Below are 14,883 nucleotides of genomic sequence, written 5' to 3'. Positions count from 1 at the left end.
CTTCAGCTCTTTTCCTCTTGCTAATGAGGTGAGTAAGGCTCCGATATGGGCCTCAACATTAATTAATAGTCACCGATATAGTTACAACTGCACAAAATTATGACTTTGTACCTTAGTTTGCTGTGTCTGGAGATATGAATAAATATGTGTAGGCGACAAATCATGAATGGAATTACTTAAGGTGTCACATTCAGATAGTTACATTGAGTAGAAGTTTTTAAAGTCCAAACTTGCTAGTCCTTGCAACGAGGCAACTCCACAAACTTTTTCGTGAAATACAGTTACTCCAGGTACTTTTTTTATTTATTTTTTAATATAATATATAGGGAGTTAGTCCCTTAACTTTGTAAGATATATATACGGTAACTAAGGTACTACTGGTCTTACTCTCAAAGGCCATACTGCCAAAACTTCATTTCCCTCCCACCCTCTCTTTACTCTAGCAGTACACAACCATCGCTTGCAGAACTCATCTGGTTTCTTGTTTTACTCCATGATGAGCTGTGAGGAGAAAACCATATGGGTGTTGCCTTTGACATTGATGACACTAGCAGGGCTGTCAATTGGGGTCGTCCAAGCTGAACCTCAAGTTCCTTGTTACTTCATCTTCGGGGATTCTCTGGTCGACAATGGCAACAACATGGCCCTCCCTACTGTGGCAAAGGCACTCACCCTTCCCTATGGGATTGATTTTCCCAGAGGACCAACCGGAAGGTTCACCAATGGACGAACAGTGGTCGATGTTGTTGGTCAGTTCTTACACAACTCTATATGCCCTTATGTGTGTGTTTGTAACCCCAACAAATAGTGGAACATTAGTTAATTGCTTACAGTGCTCATCTGGACTGCAGCTCAACTCTTGGGTTTTGATGATTTTATTCCACCCCATGCAACTACGAGAGGCCCAGATGTACTAAAAGGATTGAATTATGGATCTTCTGCCGCTGGAATTAGGGATGATACCGGTCAAGAATTTGTAATCTCTCTCTCTCTCTCTCTCTTTCTCTGTCTCTGCCATTAGAATTCTTGTAACAAAATAATTTTAAATATTTAGTAATTGTATCATAATTATTACTCTGAGCTTAGAGTTGTGTCAATTAATATTAATGCGCAGGGTCGTGTGAACGGTTTGAACAGACAATTAGATAATCACATGGGTACCATTTTACAAGTGATAGGCATACTTGGGAACCAAGATAAAGCGGGCAAGCACCTAAGTCAGTGTGTCTACTCGGTGGGAATGGGTAGTAACGATTACCTTGGATACATGAATCCTCAAAGGAGAAGCCAATACACACCCGAACAATACGCTGACACTCTTATCCGCCAGTATTCTAAACAACTAAGGGTAAGGAACACCTCTTCTTTATTTTTAGCCTTATGAAGAGACTAAAAAAAAAGGTAGACTTATATCTGAGATTAATAAATGGTTTCTCTGGTTGTTTGTTTTGGGTTCACAGACTTTGTACAGTTATGGAGCAAGGAAGGTGGCCATAATGGGAGTTGGTCCCGTAGGTTATTCCCCATTTGCAATTTCTGAATGTAGTCGTCGCAATGGTTGGGCATGCGTGGAGGGACTCAACAGTGCAGCCCAGCTTTTCAATGCCAAGGTTAAAGGACTTGTTGATAACTTCAACAAGAATCTACCAGAGGCAAGATTTACATACTTAAATGCATACCATATCCTAGATGGTATTTGGAGGAGTTCTTCATCTTATGGTATGTTATGAGTGAAAAAGGATTGCTATAGGTCCAGATAAGTTGCAATTACTATACTTTAAAAACTAAGGAATTATCTTAATGAAGTGTTACACTTTCATTATTTGCGAGTACATGGGTTAGTCCATATGATAGAGGATCAGAAAAGCACCTCATTGGTACAATTGTAGCTTAAAATGATGCAATTTTGTGTTTTATATTCATCTCCAATTGATAGCATTTTGGTTTTTTTTCTAAAATTGTCTTGAAGTTGAGCAACTTTCCTTGCATGCTTTGGACTAAATTTTGGCCATCTATCACATGTATTAACCCATATACAATTACCAAGTGCTATATGCTTCACTAGGCATATTGTCGCCTAGAAGGACTCATATATGGTTTTTCCTTTATGGTAGTAGCAGTAGGGAATGTGTTGAGAAGCTAATTAATGTGTCCTAGCTCATATTAGCCACCTATTCTGAAATCAGTAGGTCCTACCAGCCCTCCATTGGCCTCCCCACATGGGATCCTACCATTCAAGCAATTTTCGGACCACGAGTCAGAGAAATAAATGCACCATCGATTCGTGATATGATACCCTATGGATGGTGAGATCCCATGTAGAGAGGTCACCACAAGTGGATAAGATACATACTCCACCAGAGAGATGTTCATATATGCACATACATATATTGCTATATATGGCCCCTTATTTTGTGTTTTTTCTTTCCATCATATGGCTGCCGGTGGTTTTATTGGTTATCAACTTATCACGATAAATCCATTTTCCAACATTATTGATTCTTCATTAATTTAGATGCTATTGAGATATATTAGAGAAATTTAATTATGATTATTTTAACATATAACTGTTCTGATTTGATCAGGATTTAGGGTGACATCCACGTCATGCTGTGAGAGGATGCGTGACAATTCTCAATATGCATGTATGCCACTTCAAACTCCTTGCAGTAACAGGACCCAATATACCTTCTTTGATGCTTTTCACCCAACAGAAGCTGTGAATTTGATCACTGGAAGCAAGTACTACAGTGCTGAATCTCCCCTTGACGCTTATCCGTTTGACATCCATGGCCTAGTTCATTAGTTATAAACACCACCTACAGAGATTGAGATTACCACTATGGAGGTTTTAATTAGTGATGGACATAAGTATGTTGTCTTCTAATGTGGATGGTTAAGTCTCTGAAGTATCGGTAGTATAGTGGGCATGCATTGGTCACTTGTATAGTAACTAAGTAGATAATTTCCTTTGTTTGATGAGGGAGTCCTTGAAGAATGAATGAAAGAAAGAAATAAAAATCGATGAGGATTCCATACATAAATACTGAACGAATCCTATATATATATATATATAATGTTTGCTCGATGTGTGATTTGTTAATGCAGGAAGGAGCTGCTTCTCCTAAAGTTGCCTCTTGAATCATAACTAATGGAAAAGAAAACAAGAATATAAGCCTATTTGGATGAACCGTCATGTTTTATTTATTTTTTCTTCTTGGGAAAAGGTAATAAACAAGCTAATTAATGATCATAAGAACCGTAACGAATCCTAATCCCAAGGTGAAAATCAGTTTAAGAAGATTATTAGTAGCATCCCATATCAAATGTCATGGTGCACTACTTTAGAAACTAGTTATATCATCTAAACCGATGGGAATGTCCACCCCATTATGGTCTAAAGAATTTAATGATTAAAATTTTCATTTTGGAGTATATTGCTATCACCAATTTTCACTATTCTACTTTCAGTCTCTATATTGTTACTAAAGTTATACATCATATGTTATGTTTTTGTTTTATTTATCTTAAAATATTTTGATTCCAAAGTTGACCTCTATAATTCCAACTTTGCATTTATCCTTACTTTTGTTTCATCTACTAAGTAAATATCAACAACATAATCTTGAATTCCTCTAATTAGTTCATCTATGGTTTATGCCACCAAATACAGACTTTAAATCATTGATGTAAAGTAATTCAAATTCACTAGCCTGTCTCCCACAATTCTCATACTAGTTACTACTCGATTATACATATCTTTAACTAGGGGTGTAAGTTTAGCCCTAACGGCTCGAACCGCTTTGTCCTGGCCTTGAGCCAGAATAGGGCCTTTGTTAAAATTTCTGACTCTGAGGACAGGTCAAGGTTGAAAAAGACTTAACTTTTAACCCTGATTTATATAATATAATTTAGGGCTGTCATCCTATCCTTTTATTCATTTGGGTCATTGATTCTTATGGTCAATTCCCTTACCTTTGGAAGCAATCGGCGACAACGGGAGGTAGCCAAAGGTCCTCTCTCTCTTCCTTCTTCTCCTTCTTATTCTCTTTCCTTTTCTCCTTCTTTCTCTCCTCTCCCATGTGTTTCTCTAGTGAAAGAATGAGTGTTAGGGATCACTTTCCCTATTTATAAGCAAGACCAATTGGGGTCTATTTTCCTGTCCAGTGGGCTTTGGAAAAAATGGCTTAACCTAGGTGTCCGTCCACAGGGAACCACCGCCTTCGTCTCACAAGGTGAGTAAGTGGAGGGGGTAAGGTCCATGTAGTATGAGGACAAGGGTAGAGTAGGCCACTATACATGTAGCGAGCCCCATGGGAAAAGAATGCATTTCAGCACATCAAGACCCACTAGTTGATGGCCACCACTAGGTCACTATCCAACTGGTGGGTGCTACCTGTGGATAGTATAGTTGTTGGACTTTGCTGGTTTTAAGTCATTTCTACCAATACCTAAGGGGGTTCCCTAGGGACTTGTGCATAGCCTACCATATAAGGGGGTCAAGTGAGGAGGTGTTTGGTCACTTACCACCAGGGCTAGGAGGTTTGAATACCTTCCAATTTGAATAGAAACGTCTACACTGACATGTAGGGTCACTCCTCTCCATGCAGTAGATTGTTGCAAGGCAGTTGGTAGCAAAATTGACACTCTCGAGTGCATCACCCTTTTTTTTTTATTCGGTAGAAGATCGAATTTATTAACATAGAGAAAAAAAGAATCAAAAGATTACAAAAGATCCAAATAATGAAATGGAAGAAAGCCTCCACCTACGGCATTGCCATCAACAGAGGCTTACAACCGCTATCTGTAGAATTTGTTCCGAGGCTGACCTACTTCAGCAATAAGGAGCTCATTAATAACAGAGGCTGGCAGAAGTGTTCTCTGTCCTGAGCTACCCGACTTAGCTATATCTTTGGTAAGAAAGTTGGCGATGGGGTTTGCTTCCCTGAAGCAATGAGATATCTTCCACTCAATGGAATTAACATAATCAAGGAGATTAGTCCATTCCTGAAGGATGAACCAAGGAAAAAGATTGTGGCAAAGCATAGTCACAATAGAGATTGAATCTGATTCAATCCAAAGGCGTTTGACACCCATATCACGGGCATAAGCTAAGCCCTTTATTAAACTCCAGAATTCTGTAGTAAAATTGGTTGCTACACCCAGAGAAACATTGAAATAGAGAAGATTTTTCCCAGCATGGTCTTTAAAAATGCTTCCTCCACCCGCACGGCCAGGGTTTCCTAACGTTAAGCTTTACCTAAGATGGATGAGGTTTACACCAATAGACTTCCGGAGTCTCATGGAGGGCGGAAGGGATAATGGGTAACTGAAATTTTCTACAGATGATGACATCACTTATAGATTTAGGAGAGACTTTAAACCCATTGCAAAAGAAAGCAACGTCCTTAGAAATGACAGCACACACCATGGAAGAGCTCTGAGATTTGCTATCATACCTTCTGAGATTTCTCTCCCTCCAGATAGCATCAACTGTGACTACCAGACTGATCACCCATGGGTCTTTTAGGGACCAACCCTTACCCTTGATCTTCCTCCATTTAATCACCTCATCAACAGAAGGTTTATTGACCAATCTAGGTTGAACTGTGCAGCAACATTGGACCAGATGTCATGAGAGAACTTGCAATCCAAAAAAAGATGGTGGAAGGAGTCCTCGCTCTCTCCACAAAGGTAACACTTGGAAGAGAGACTAATCCCTTTGGCCTGAACTCTGTCATTAGTAGGAAGCTTGCCATGAACCTAGTGCCAAGCTAGAGTGGAAAGCCAAGGGGGCAAGAACTTGTTCCAGATGATTGGGGCCCAAGGAATAGCTAGAGAAGTCAACCTTAAAGCATCCCATGCACACTTTACTGTAAAAATGCTCAGAGGGTCCAGCTTCCACACACATCTGTCTTCCATAGAAATAGAAGGGAGAGGTAGGGCACTAATAGACTCAAAGATCTGCTTAAGTAGTCTAGATTCCACTGAGGGCAGCTTCCAACTGCCATTCTCTATGAACTCAGCCACAAGAGGAGAGAAGTTGCTGAAAACGTCATCTCCCAGACCAGAAAGGCTACAGTTCGATTGAGAGCCCATCCAAATGTGCCTCCAGAAATAAATTTTCCTTCCATCCCCCACGATCCATCTTTCATCCTCCACAAAATTCCATATTTTCTTAACGCCAGGCCAAATAGAGGAACTTTTAAAGCCTTTCTTGATCTACTCGTGACTAGATAAAAATCTAGCTCTGAGAAGTCTGTTGAAATCAGATTCTTCATTCTTAACCTTCCAAGTTAACTTAGCAAGCAGAGCTTTGTTAACATCTCTGAGATGCCTTATACGAAGACCCCCCTCCTTTTTCGGCTTGCACACTGAATCCCATCTCACAGTAATTGCATTGGAAGAATCGATCTCACCTGTTTAGATGAATCATCATCCATGTCTCAAGGCACTTAATCAGAGCTGTGGGACACTAGTAAACTGAAAATCTGTGGAGAGGCATTCCAAAAATTATAGATTGAACCAGCGCAACTCTTCCTGCCAAAGAGAGGAGCTTACCTTTCCACCCAGCAAATCTTGCCTTGACTTTGTCCATCATAGGTAGACCCTTTTGACCCTTCCTTGGAATATTTCCACACCCAAGTATTTGGTAAGGAAGTCGCAAATGGGAACAACCATCTCCTCAACCAGCCTTGGCCTTCTGTCTGCCGAGACCTTTCCAAGGAACATTTTACTTTTGTCTAGGTTGAAGCTCTGCCTTGAGAAGCTCTAGTACTTCTCCAAAAAAATTTTCAGGTTTCTAACATAATGTTTGGATTCTTTCATGAAGATGAATATGTCATTTGTGAAAAAGAGATGAGTTGGAACCAAAAAACCTTTAGGCCCTGCAATGGGCTTAGTGAGGTTGTTTCTAGCTAGATCATTCAAACCCCTGCAAAGCACTTCTTCAGTAATAATGAAAAGAATTGGGGAGATGGGATCTCCTTGCCTCAGACCTCTACTTATATCAAAAAATCCGACAGGGCTACCATTGAGAAGAATAGAGATTCTAGCAGAGTGGAGAATAGAGTAAATCCATCCTCTCATGGTCGCAAAGAAACCAAATTTTGAAAGAACCATGAAAAGAAAATCCCAAGAAAGTGTATCAAAAACTTTCCTAACATCAAGCTTTAGGCCCAATCCACCCCCTTTGGAAGCCTTCCCCTCGAGTTATCACCTATTGACCAAAAGTTCAAATTTCACAAGATTAGGGCAGGGTGTGAGGGTAGTGCTGAAAAAAGACCTCTCCTCTTTTGTGGGGGGGGGGAGACTTTTAGCATTCGGCCCTCTCTCCTTTCTTTCTCTTTCTTAGGGAGGGGTGTGTCATGTGTGTGCATCTACAGATCTCGCACCATCATATCGCCGCTTGGAGATACGTGGGGGCCTATTTTGCAGGAGTGTAGGGGTCGTCGTCAAGACAGGTATTTGATGATGGTCCTGTAGACACCCAATTTTGTCACCCTGCCCTGGCTATGATGACTTAGGGATCATGGATGCAACCTCTGGCTTCTAATCGACAGAGATGACAATTGACTCAACCCAAGCTAGAAACATTCCATACTCACCCCAAAAAATCCCAAAAATCCCATGCAAGAGAAAAGAAGGGTCTAATTATGAATTCTCATACATGAAGGAATCTGGTCCAAAGTGACCATACAGATGCATAGTACTTGGAATCACAATTTCAATGATATATGGTGCATCAAAATTGGACCATCGGATCTCCCGTAATCATTTTCAGAAGTTACACCTTGAGCATCCAAACCCCACCCAAGTGAGTGCCCACACCTTGCCATGAGCATCCAGACCCCGCCCATGCGAGCACTCACACCTTGCCATGAGCACCCAAGCCCTGTCAATGCAAGCACCCACATCTTGCTATGGGCATGAGCACCCAAACCCCGCCCATGCGAGCACCCACACCTTGCCATGAGCACCCACGCCCCACCCATGCAAGCACCCACATCTTGCTATGGGCACCCAGCCCGAGCCTTGCATGCCCCACTTGCACCAGCCCCAACCTTGCGTGCCCCATGTGCATCAACCTTGCCTAGCCTCATGCGCCTTGCCTAGCAACTCACGCACCCCTGCCCAGCACCTCTTGCCCTCACCTAGCACCTCGTGCCCACACCCAGCACCTCGCACCTCGCACCCCCACCTAGCACCTCATGCCCCTGCCCAGCACCTCGTGCCCATGCCCAGCAAGTCACGCCCCCACCACACCCCCTGGCTCGCACACCCCCTCTGATGGTCGGGATCCTCACTCTGATGACTGGATCTTGAAATAGATTCCCTCTTCACCCGTTTATGTACTTTACACTTCCCTGCTAGTGTACCCTACACTGTGACCTCCCATTGGCCCAAAAAAGCATCTTTTCACACTATTGGCCGAAAAAGCATCTTTTTCCTCCATGGCAAAAAAATTACCTTTTTCACCCCATTGGCCTAAAAAGCAAATTTTCACCTCATTGGCCCAAAAAAGCATCTTTTCACCTCATTGGCCAAAGAAATTCACCTTTCACCCCATTGGCCCAAAAATTTACTTTTTTATCCCATTGGCCAAGAAAATCCAGTTTTTTACCCCATTGGCCAAGGAAATACCCATTTCCCCCCCATTGGCCTAAAAAATCTATAAATATCCCCCTCCCTTTGGCTTTTGACACTCAAGCCTCCTAGTGAGCACCCCTTATAGAGAAGCTCTGTCCTCTCTCCTCCCCTCCTCCCTTGAGGTTCTTTAAGTCTTCGAAGCAATCTTCATAAGATTCAAAGTTCGAATCTTTGAAGTGTTCTTCGGGCCTTCGAAGTTCTTCAATTGTCCAAAATTTTGAGTGAGCATTTTTCATAGGAGAAACCTTGCCAATAGTATATATGTGTGATAACTTAGCAATGCATATGGTATGGGATAATTATGGAAAATGTTCGTTCTTCAAGCATCTAGTAGGAAGACCGGTCGAACCAGGTAGATTGGGTGCCCAACACATTCCTAATTCTACAACCTGACACATACCCTAAATCTCTAGACCAGACCAACTTTCGGGCCCACCCCTAGGTCCTAGGCTCATAATCCTAGGTGGCGACTTCAAACCCTTTTGTATGACCCCAATCCCCCGTGTTGGACCACCATCAAATCCCCATCTCAATGATGACCCCTACAATCCTACGAAATAGGCCCCCATATATGTCTGAGCAGTGGTACAATGGTGCGGGGCCCGTGGATAAGCACACACGACACACCCATCCCCAAGAAAGAGAAAGAGAGGAGAGAGGGCCGAATGCAATACAAGTCTTTCCCCCCCCACCACAAGAGGGGAAAAGAGGTATTTTTCTGGCCGCTACCCTCATAGTGGTGACTCCACTCGGGACATGTCAAGCTTTCGACACTAGATGTTACCATCAAATGCAAGAACATTTTTCACCACATCTATTGGAAAAAATGTTTGGATTACCCCATATTTGTAATTGTATTCATTAACCACATCATGCATCATGGTCAAAATGTAATCGTTTGGTGAGGAACTCCCTATCATGCCCGCACCCTTAGGCGGTCAGTGCATGTCATGGAGAGTACTCTGAGAGCAAATGGTAGCCGATTCCTATACAAGTTGTGGGGTATTGTTAAACAGAGAGGATGTTCGTAATTGTGCTAGCACCCTCGGGGAGGTTCGTGCACTTTATTATATTCTGAGATCGAATAATGATATTCCCTCACTACACTTTTACGCACAATCACTCATGGTTCCACCACCCCATGGCCAGTTGCTTAACCTCATGTGTAGTTGCGAGTAATGGGCAAGGAAGTCACCCCCTTGATCTTGTACCTACGGGTATATTGAAAGGATCACATACCTTGCGTACATAGATCCTGTCGAGGTAGTCTTGTCAGTCCTATTGCATCCACTGCATACTCGCATCATGTAGGAAATAGATGGAGAAGCTAGGAATGCCACAAGCTGATTTGTAGAATTTGTTTGAGGTCTTGAAAAGGAATCTTCCTATAATACATTCTAGTCATAAAGAAATGCTCTCCTAAGTGGATTTCGGATAAAAGGTGTCCTTCCTCCTTAAAAATGAGATATGGATAATTTGATATACGTGAGTCCGGGTTGGTTCCCGTCAAAGTCCCACAAAATACCAAATCATCTAAAAGACCCTAGGAAACTAGGAGGAAGGTCACCTAGTGGGAGAAGATTAAGGAAAGCATGACTTTATTGGTAGAGAATGTCATATAGGAGTATTCAGGCCAACCAGTCAATGAGGAGTTTCACCAACCCATCCGAATAGTCATCGATGAACCTATTCCCTAGTTCCTCCGCCTAGGATGGTGATTGAAGATGAGGAAGAGGAGTTTGTGCTCCACATCCAAATGGAACCTGCAAAGACGGAGAGAGAAAGAAAAATTAGAGGGTAATTGAATAAAATAGAAAATATGATCCGAACAGGAAAGAGTTCAGAAAGCCATATAGTGGATTCTGATGAGATGAGTTTCTTTTCTGGGGTAAGGATTCCCAAGAAGTTCAAATGACAGACCGATAAGTTTGATGGGTCAAGAGACCCCAAGGCTCATCTCAAAGTCTTCCTCAGCATTGCCAAATCATGGCAGCTTGCTGACAATCAAATGGGACAAGCTTTCATGTTAACTCTATCAGGGCCAACACTGAGGTGGCTCTCACAGTTAGAGTCTACCCAAACCTAGAATTGGACAATAGTGGTGAAAGCCTTCACCAAGCAGTACTCATACAACACCGAAGTGGAGGTGAAGTGTTAGGAACTTAAGAAGTTGAGACAATAGCCCAAAGAAGGATTCACCACCTTCCTAATGAGGTTTAAAGACAAGGCTGCCTAAGATAGCAAATCGACCTTCTAAAGCAGAGCAAGTGGAAATGTTGATTGAAAATCTATCCAAGCCTTACTATGATGTTCTCTACTATCAACATCTACAGACTTTTGATGCCTTGATAGCCACCAGCACACATGTGGAGAATAAAATCCTAAGCGATTCCCAATATCATGGATCGTCTCAAGATATAGGAAAGATTACCAGAGTTGGGCGAGGAAAGGGTCCCGAAACCAATATGGTAGGCGCGGTCCAACAGGCTGTATCACCCATCACCTCTTCACAATCTTTTGTGACACAAGCAGATGCTCCAGTTCAAAAGGCTCCTCACCCAAGGAGACAATTCACTGATTTGGGGATGCCCATGGTAGTAGTATACGAGAAGCTAAAGAAACAAGGACTGATAGGGATAGTAGCAACACTCCCCCATGCTTACCACACTCAGAAGGGACACACCATTGAAAGGTGCCTAGGTCTTCTACATGGAATCCAAGATTTGGTAGACAACGGGACTATTGAAGTTAAAGTCAAGCAGCCTCCCAATGTTAATACTAATCCACTCCCAATTCATGAAATCATCAACATGCTGTCAATGATAAATGATCGACGGGATTTTGATCCTCGGTTCTTCGATCTGACTCATCTTATTAGAAAATCCAAGAAGTACCATATCTGGAGGCAACATGAGTGGGTAGAGAAGTTATTGTATGTGAAAAGATTGTCTCTTCCCTTGAAAATAGTAAGGCATATCATCAGCTTCATTAAGGTGGATTATCAAAAGGAGTGCAACTCTTTCCAAAGGGCCCTCTACATGTACTATGCAGATAGACACTTCTATCATCCCATGTTCTATGATTTGGGAGGTCCTCACTCTAGTTGTGTGTACAATCTAGAAGAAGAAGCAATAGAGAGTGATCCCACTCAACCTATCACACCCAGAGCTTGGAAGAATTACATGAATGCCCGCGCCTACAAAAAAGTCATGAGGCAAAGGGCCAAGGCCATAAGGACTCCCAAAAGAGAAGAGTCATAAGAAGAATCAGAAGATCAGACATCCGCTATCCCTCCTTCATCATCGACAGGAGAATCCACCGTACTATACCTTCAACCTCCACCATACCATCAACCTCCACCATACCATCATCCTTCGCCGCACCATTAAGGAGAAGGAACCTCATTATCATCTTACCACCCCTATCTTCATCACAATACCCTATCTCTTACATCACATCACCCTCATATCACCCTGTCTCATATCCCTCATCACCCTTACACCATTCCCATTCTCAAGGTTCGGTGGATGACCTAAAAAAAGGATGGATTGGCGGAGACAGTTGGAAGGATATGCTTATCGTACCAGATTCTCCAAAGATGACCTCACCAACAGGTTTAATGAATGTCTTAGGAGAAAGTCAAGATGTTAATACCACTTCTTTGATTCAGACAACCATACCTTAGGAGGACGGTCTGGAGACAATTGAAGAAGTCATAGATGACTTTCTCAAAGCAATAACAACATTGGCAATAGGGGAACAAATCAAAGAGCACACCTCCCTAATCCATATAGGGAGTGACATAGAAGATGATGAGTTTGGTCTGATTAGGCTCCGAGCCAATGAGATCAAGACTGGCCCTATGGAGATCTTCTGGTCCATATGCTCTGAATACTTTAAATGTTTGGATGCAGGAGAATTTGAGGGCCATGAGGAATCTAATGAAGAATCAAGGAAGGGGGAAATCAGTCAAGAAGAGGACAATGACGATGACGATGGAGATGAGAGTGAGGATTGGGATGATAATGATGATTTTGAAGTTCAAAGTGATGATGACTATCAGGACTGGGATGATAGTGACTACTAGGGGCCTTGGAATAATGATGAAGATGATGAATCTAGGTATTATTCACTAGGAGATCCGAGAGGATATTCAGTATATGCTATCAGGGAAGATGACCCCATGATTGACCCAACATATTCTATCCAATCAGCACTCACAATCCAAATGGAGGAAGATGGGTCCACATCAGATTCAGAAAGCAGTGAGGACTTCGGAGATCATGAAAATGTCTTTGAATGTCACGTGAATTCTGTAGCAGATTTCGAAGAACAAATGTGTGATATTTATGGGCGTTTAGATGCAATGAAACTCTGAGTTAAAGAAACTAATCAAATGTTGGGTGAAGCGTTTGAATTTTAAAAGTAACTACAAGCATACGAATCAGTGTAACTAAAAGGTCAAACACAAGGAGAGTAGCCTGTTAAGGATTTAAAATGTAACCGCAAGGAACACAGGGAGAGCAGCCACTTTATTTTTGGCCTCTTTTAATAATGCGAAAGTGAACCGATAAATGGTTGCGATCTAATTTTAACCACCGTCCTAAACATATGTTTCTAAAATAACATCCTAACCATTCATCATTTAAGAATTTAAATACATAAGCCACGTAATTAAAATTAAATAGTTGGAGCTTACGATGAATTCACGCATCAGACAAATCAAAGTTGAGCTTCTTGATGGCCCAAAAGGCCTTATGCTCCAACTCAACTGGTAAGTGACAAACTTTCCCATACACCAAATAGTAGGAAGACTAGCCAAGGTCTGGAATGTAGTCCGATGGGCCCATAAGGCATCAATGAGCCTAAGGGACCAATCCTTATGGCTAGGATTAACAGTTTTCTCTAAGATTTGTTTGATCTGCCTATTAGACACATCTACTTGGCCACTAGTTTGGGCGTGATAAGAGGTAGATAACTTATGGGTGATCCCATACTTTTTCATTAAGGCCTCAAAATGTTAATTACAAAAATGAGTACCCTTATCACTAATTATTACACGTGGTGTACCAAAGCAGGAAAAAATGTTCTCTTTGAGAAATTGGACTACAACTTTGTGGTCATTAGATTTACATGGTATGGCCTCTATCCATTTAGAAACATAATCAACGGCTAAAAGTATGTATAAATTCATAAAGGAATTAGGGAATGGTCCCATAAAATCGATGCCCCATACATAAAAAATCTCAACTACCAAAATAGGGTTGAGGGGCATCATGTTCCTCTTATTGATAAGGCCAAAAGTAGGCGGGATAAGCCTTGTAAAAATCAAAAGCATCTCTAAAAGAGTGGGCCAATAAAATCTGCATTGGAGAACCTTCACGACAGTCTTCTTAGGTCCAAAGTGTCCACCACATGCATGATCATGATAAAAAAAGAGAATGGAATGTTGCTCATGATTAGGAACACATCGTCGGATAATCTGATCTGGATATCTCTTAAACAAATAAGGATCATCCCAGAAAAAGTGCTTAACTTGGGAATGAAACCTATACTTATCTTGGGTGGACCAGTGATCCAGAGTCACACCAGAAACTAAGAAGTTGACAATGTTAGCAAACCATGGTTCATTGGACATTGCAAATAATTGTTCATGTGAAAAGTTCTCGTTGACTGGAGAATCGATAGTCAAGGAATTGGGAAGCCGGGATAAATGGTCTGCAACTAGGTTTTCAACTCTTTTTTTATCCCTAATTTCTAAATCAAACTCTTGTAAAAGTAAAATCTACCTAATGAGACGGGCTTTGGCATCCTTCTTCTGAACTAGGTATCTAAAAGCAGAATGATTAGTATACACCACCACATGTGAACCAACTAAGTAAGATCGAAACTTTTCTAATGCAAACACAACAGCTAAAAATTCTTTTTCAGTGGTTGTATAATTGAGTTGTGCATCATTTAAGGTCCTACTAGCCTAGTAAATGACAGTGAAAAACTTATTAATCCTTTGACCCAAAACCGCTCCTATGGCAAAATCCAAAGCATCACACATCAGTTCAAAAGGTTCAGTCCAAACAGGTGGTTGAACAACGGGTGCATTGGTCAACTCCTTCTTAAGTTGTTTGAAGGATTCTAGGCACTCTTTAGAAAACTCAAAAGTTTGATTTTTAATAAGTAATGAAGTGAGAGGTCGGGCTAAGTGACAAAAGTTCTTAATAAACCTTTTGTAGAAGC

The 14,883-nt window shown here is 41.6% G+C and overlaps 1 protein-coding gene across 1 annotated transcript; it reads left to right on the top strand.

The window, feature by feature from the left end:
- Nucleotides 1-358: 358 nt before the first annotated feature.
- Nucleotides 359-3,044, top strand: LOC122088650 (GDSL esterase/lipase At5g45670-like). Its single transcript, XM_042657964.1, has 5 exons — nucleotides 359-749; nucleotides 852-976; nucleotides 1,115-1,348; nucleotides 1,461-1,719; nucleotides 2,586-3,044. Exons 1-5 carry the CDS (start codon nucleotides 494-496, stop codon nucleotides 2,804-2,806), a joined length of 1,095 nt encoding a protein of 364 aa, XP_042513898.1. The 5' UTR covers nucleotides 359-493; the 3' UTR covers nucleotides 2,807-3,044.
- The last annotated feature ends 11,839 nt before the right edge of the window (nucleotides 3,045-14,883 follow it).

This window comes from Macadamia integrifolia, chromosome 9 (assembly GCF_013358625.1).
Source record: "Macadamia integrifolia cultivar HAES 741 chromosome 9, SCU_Mint_v3, whole genome shotgun sequence".
NCBI lineage: Eukaryota > Viridiplantae > Streptophyta > Magnoliopsida > Proteales > Proteaceae > Macadamia > Macadamia integrifolia.
This window is presented reverse-complemented; position numbering and strand designations above follow the sequence as displayed.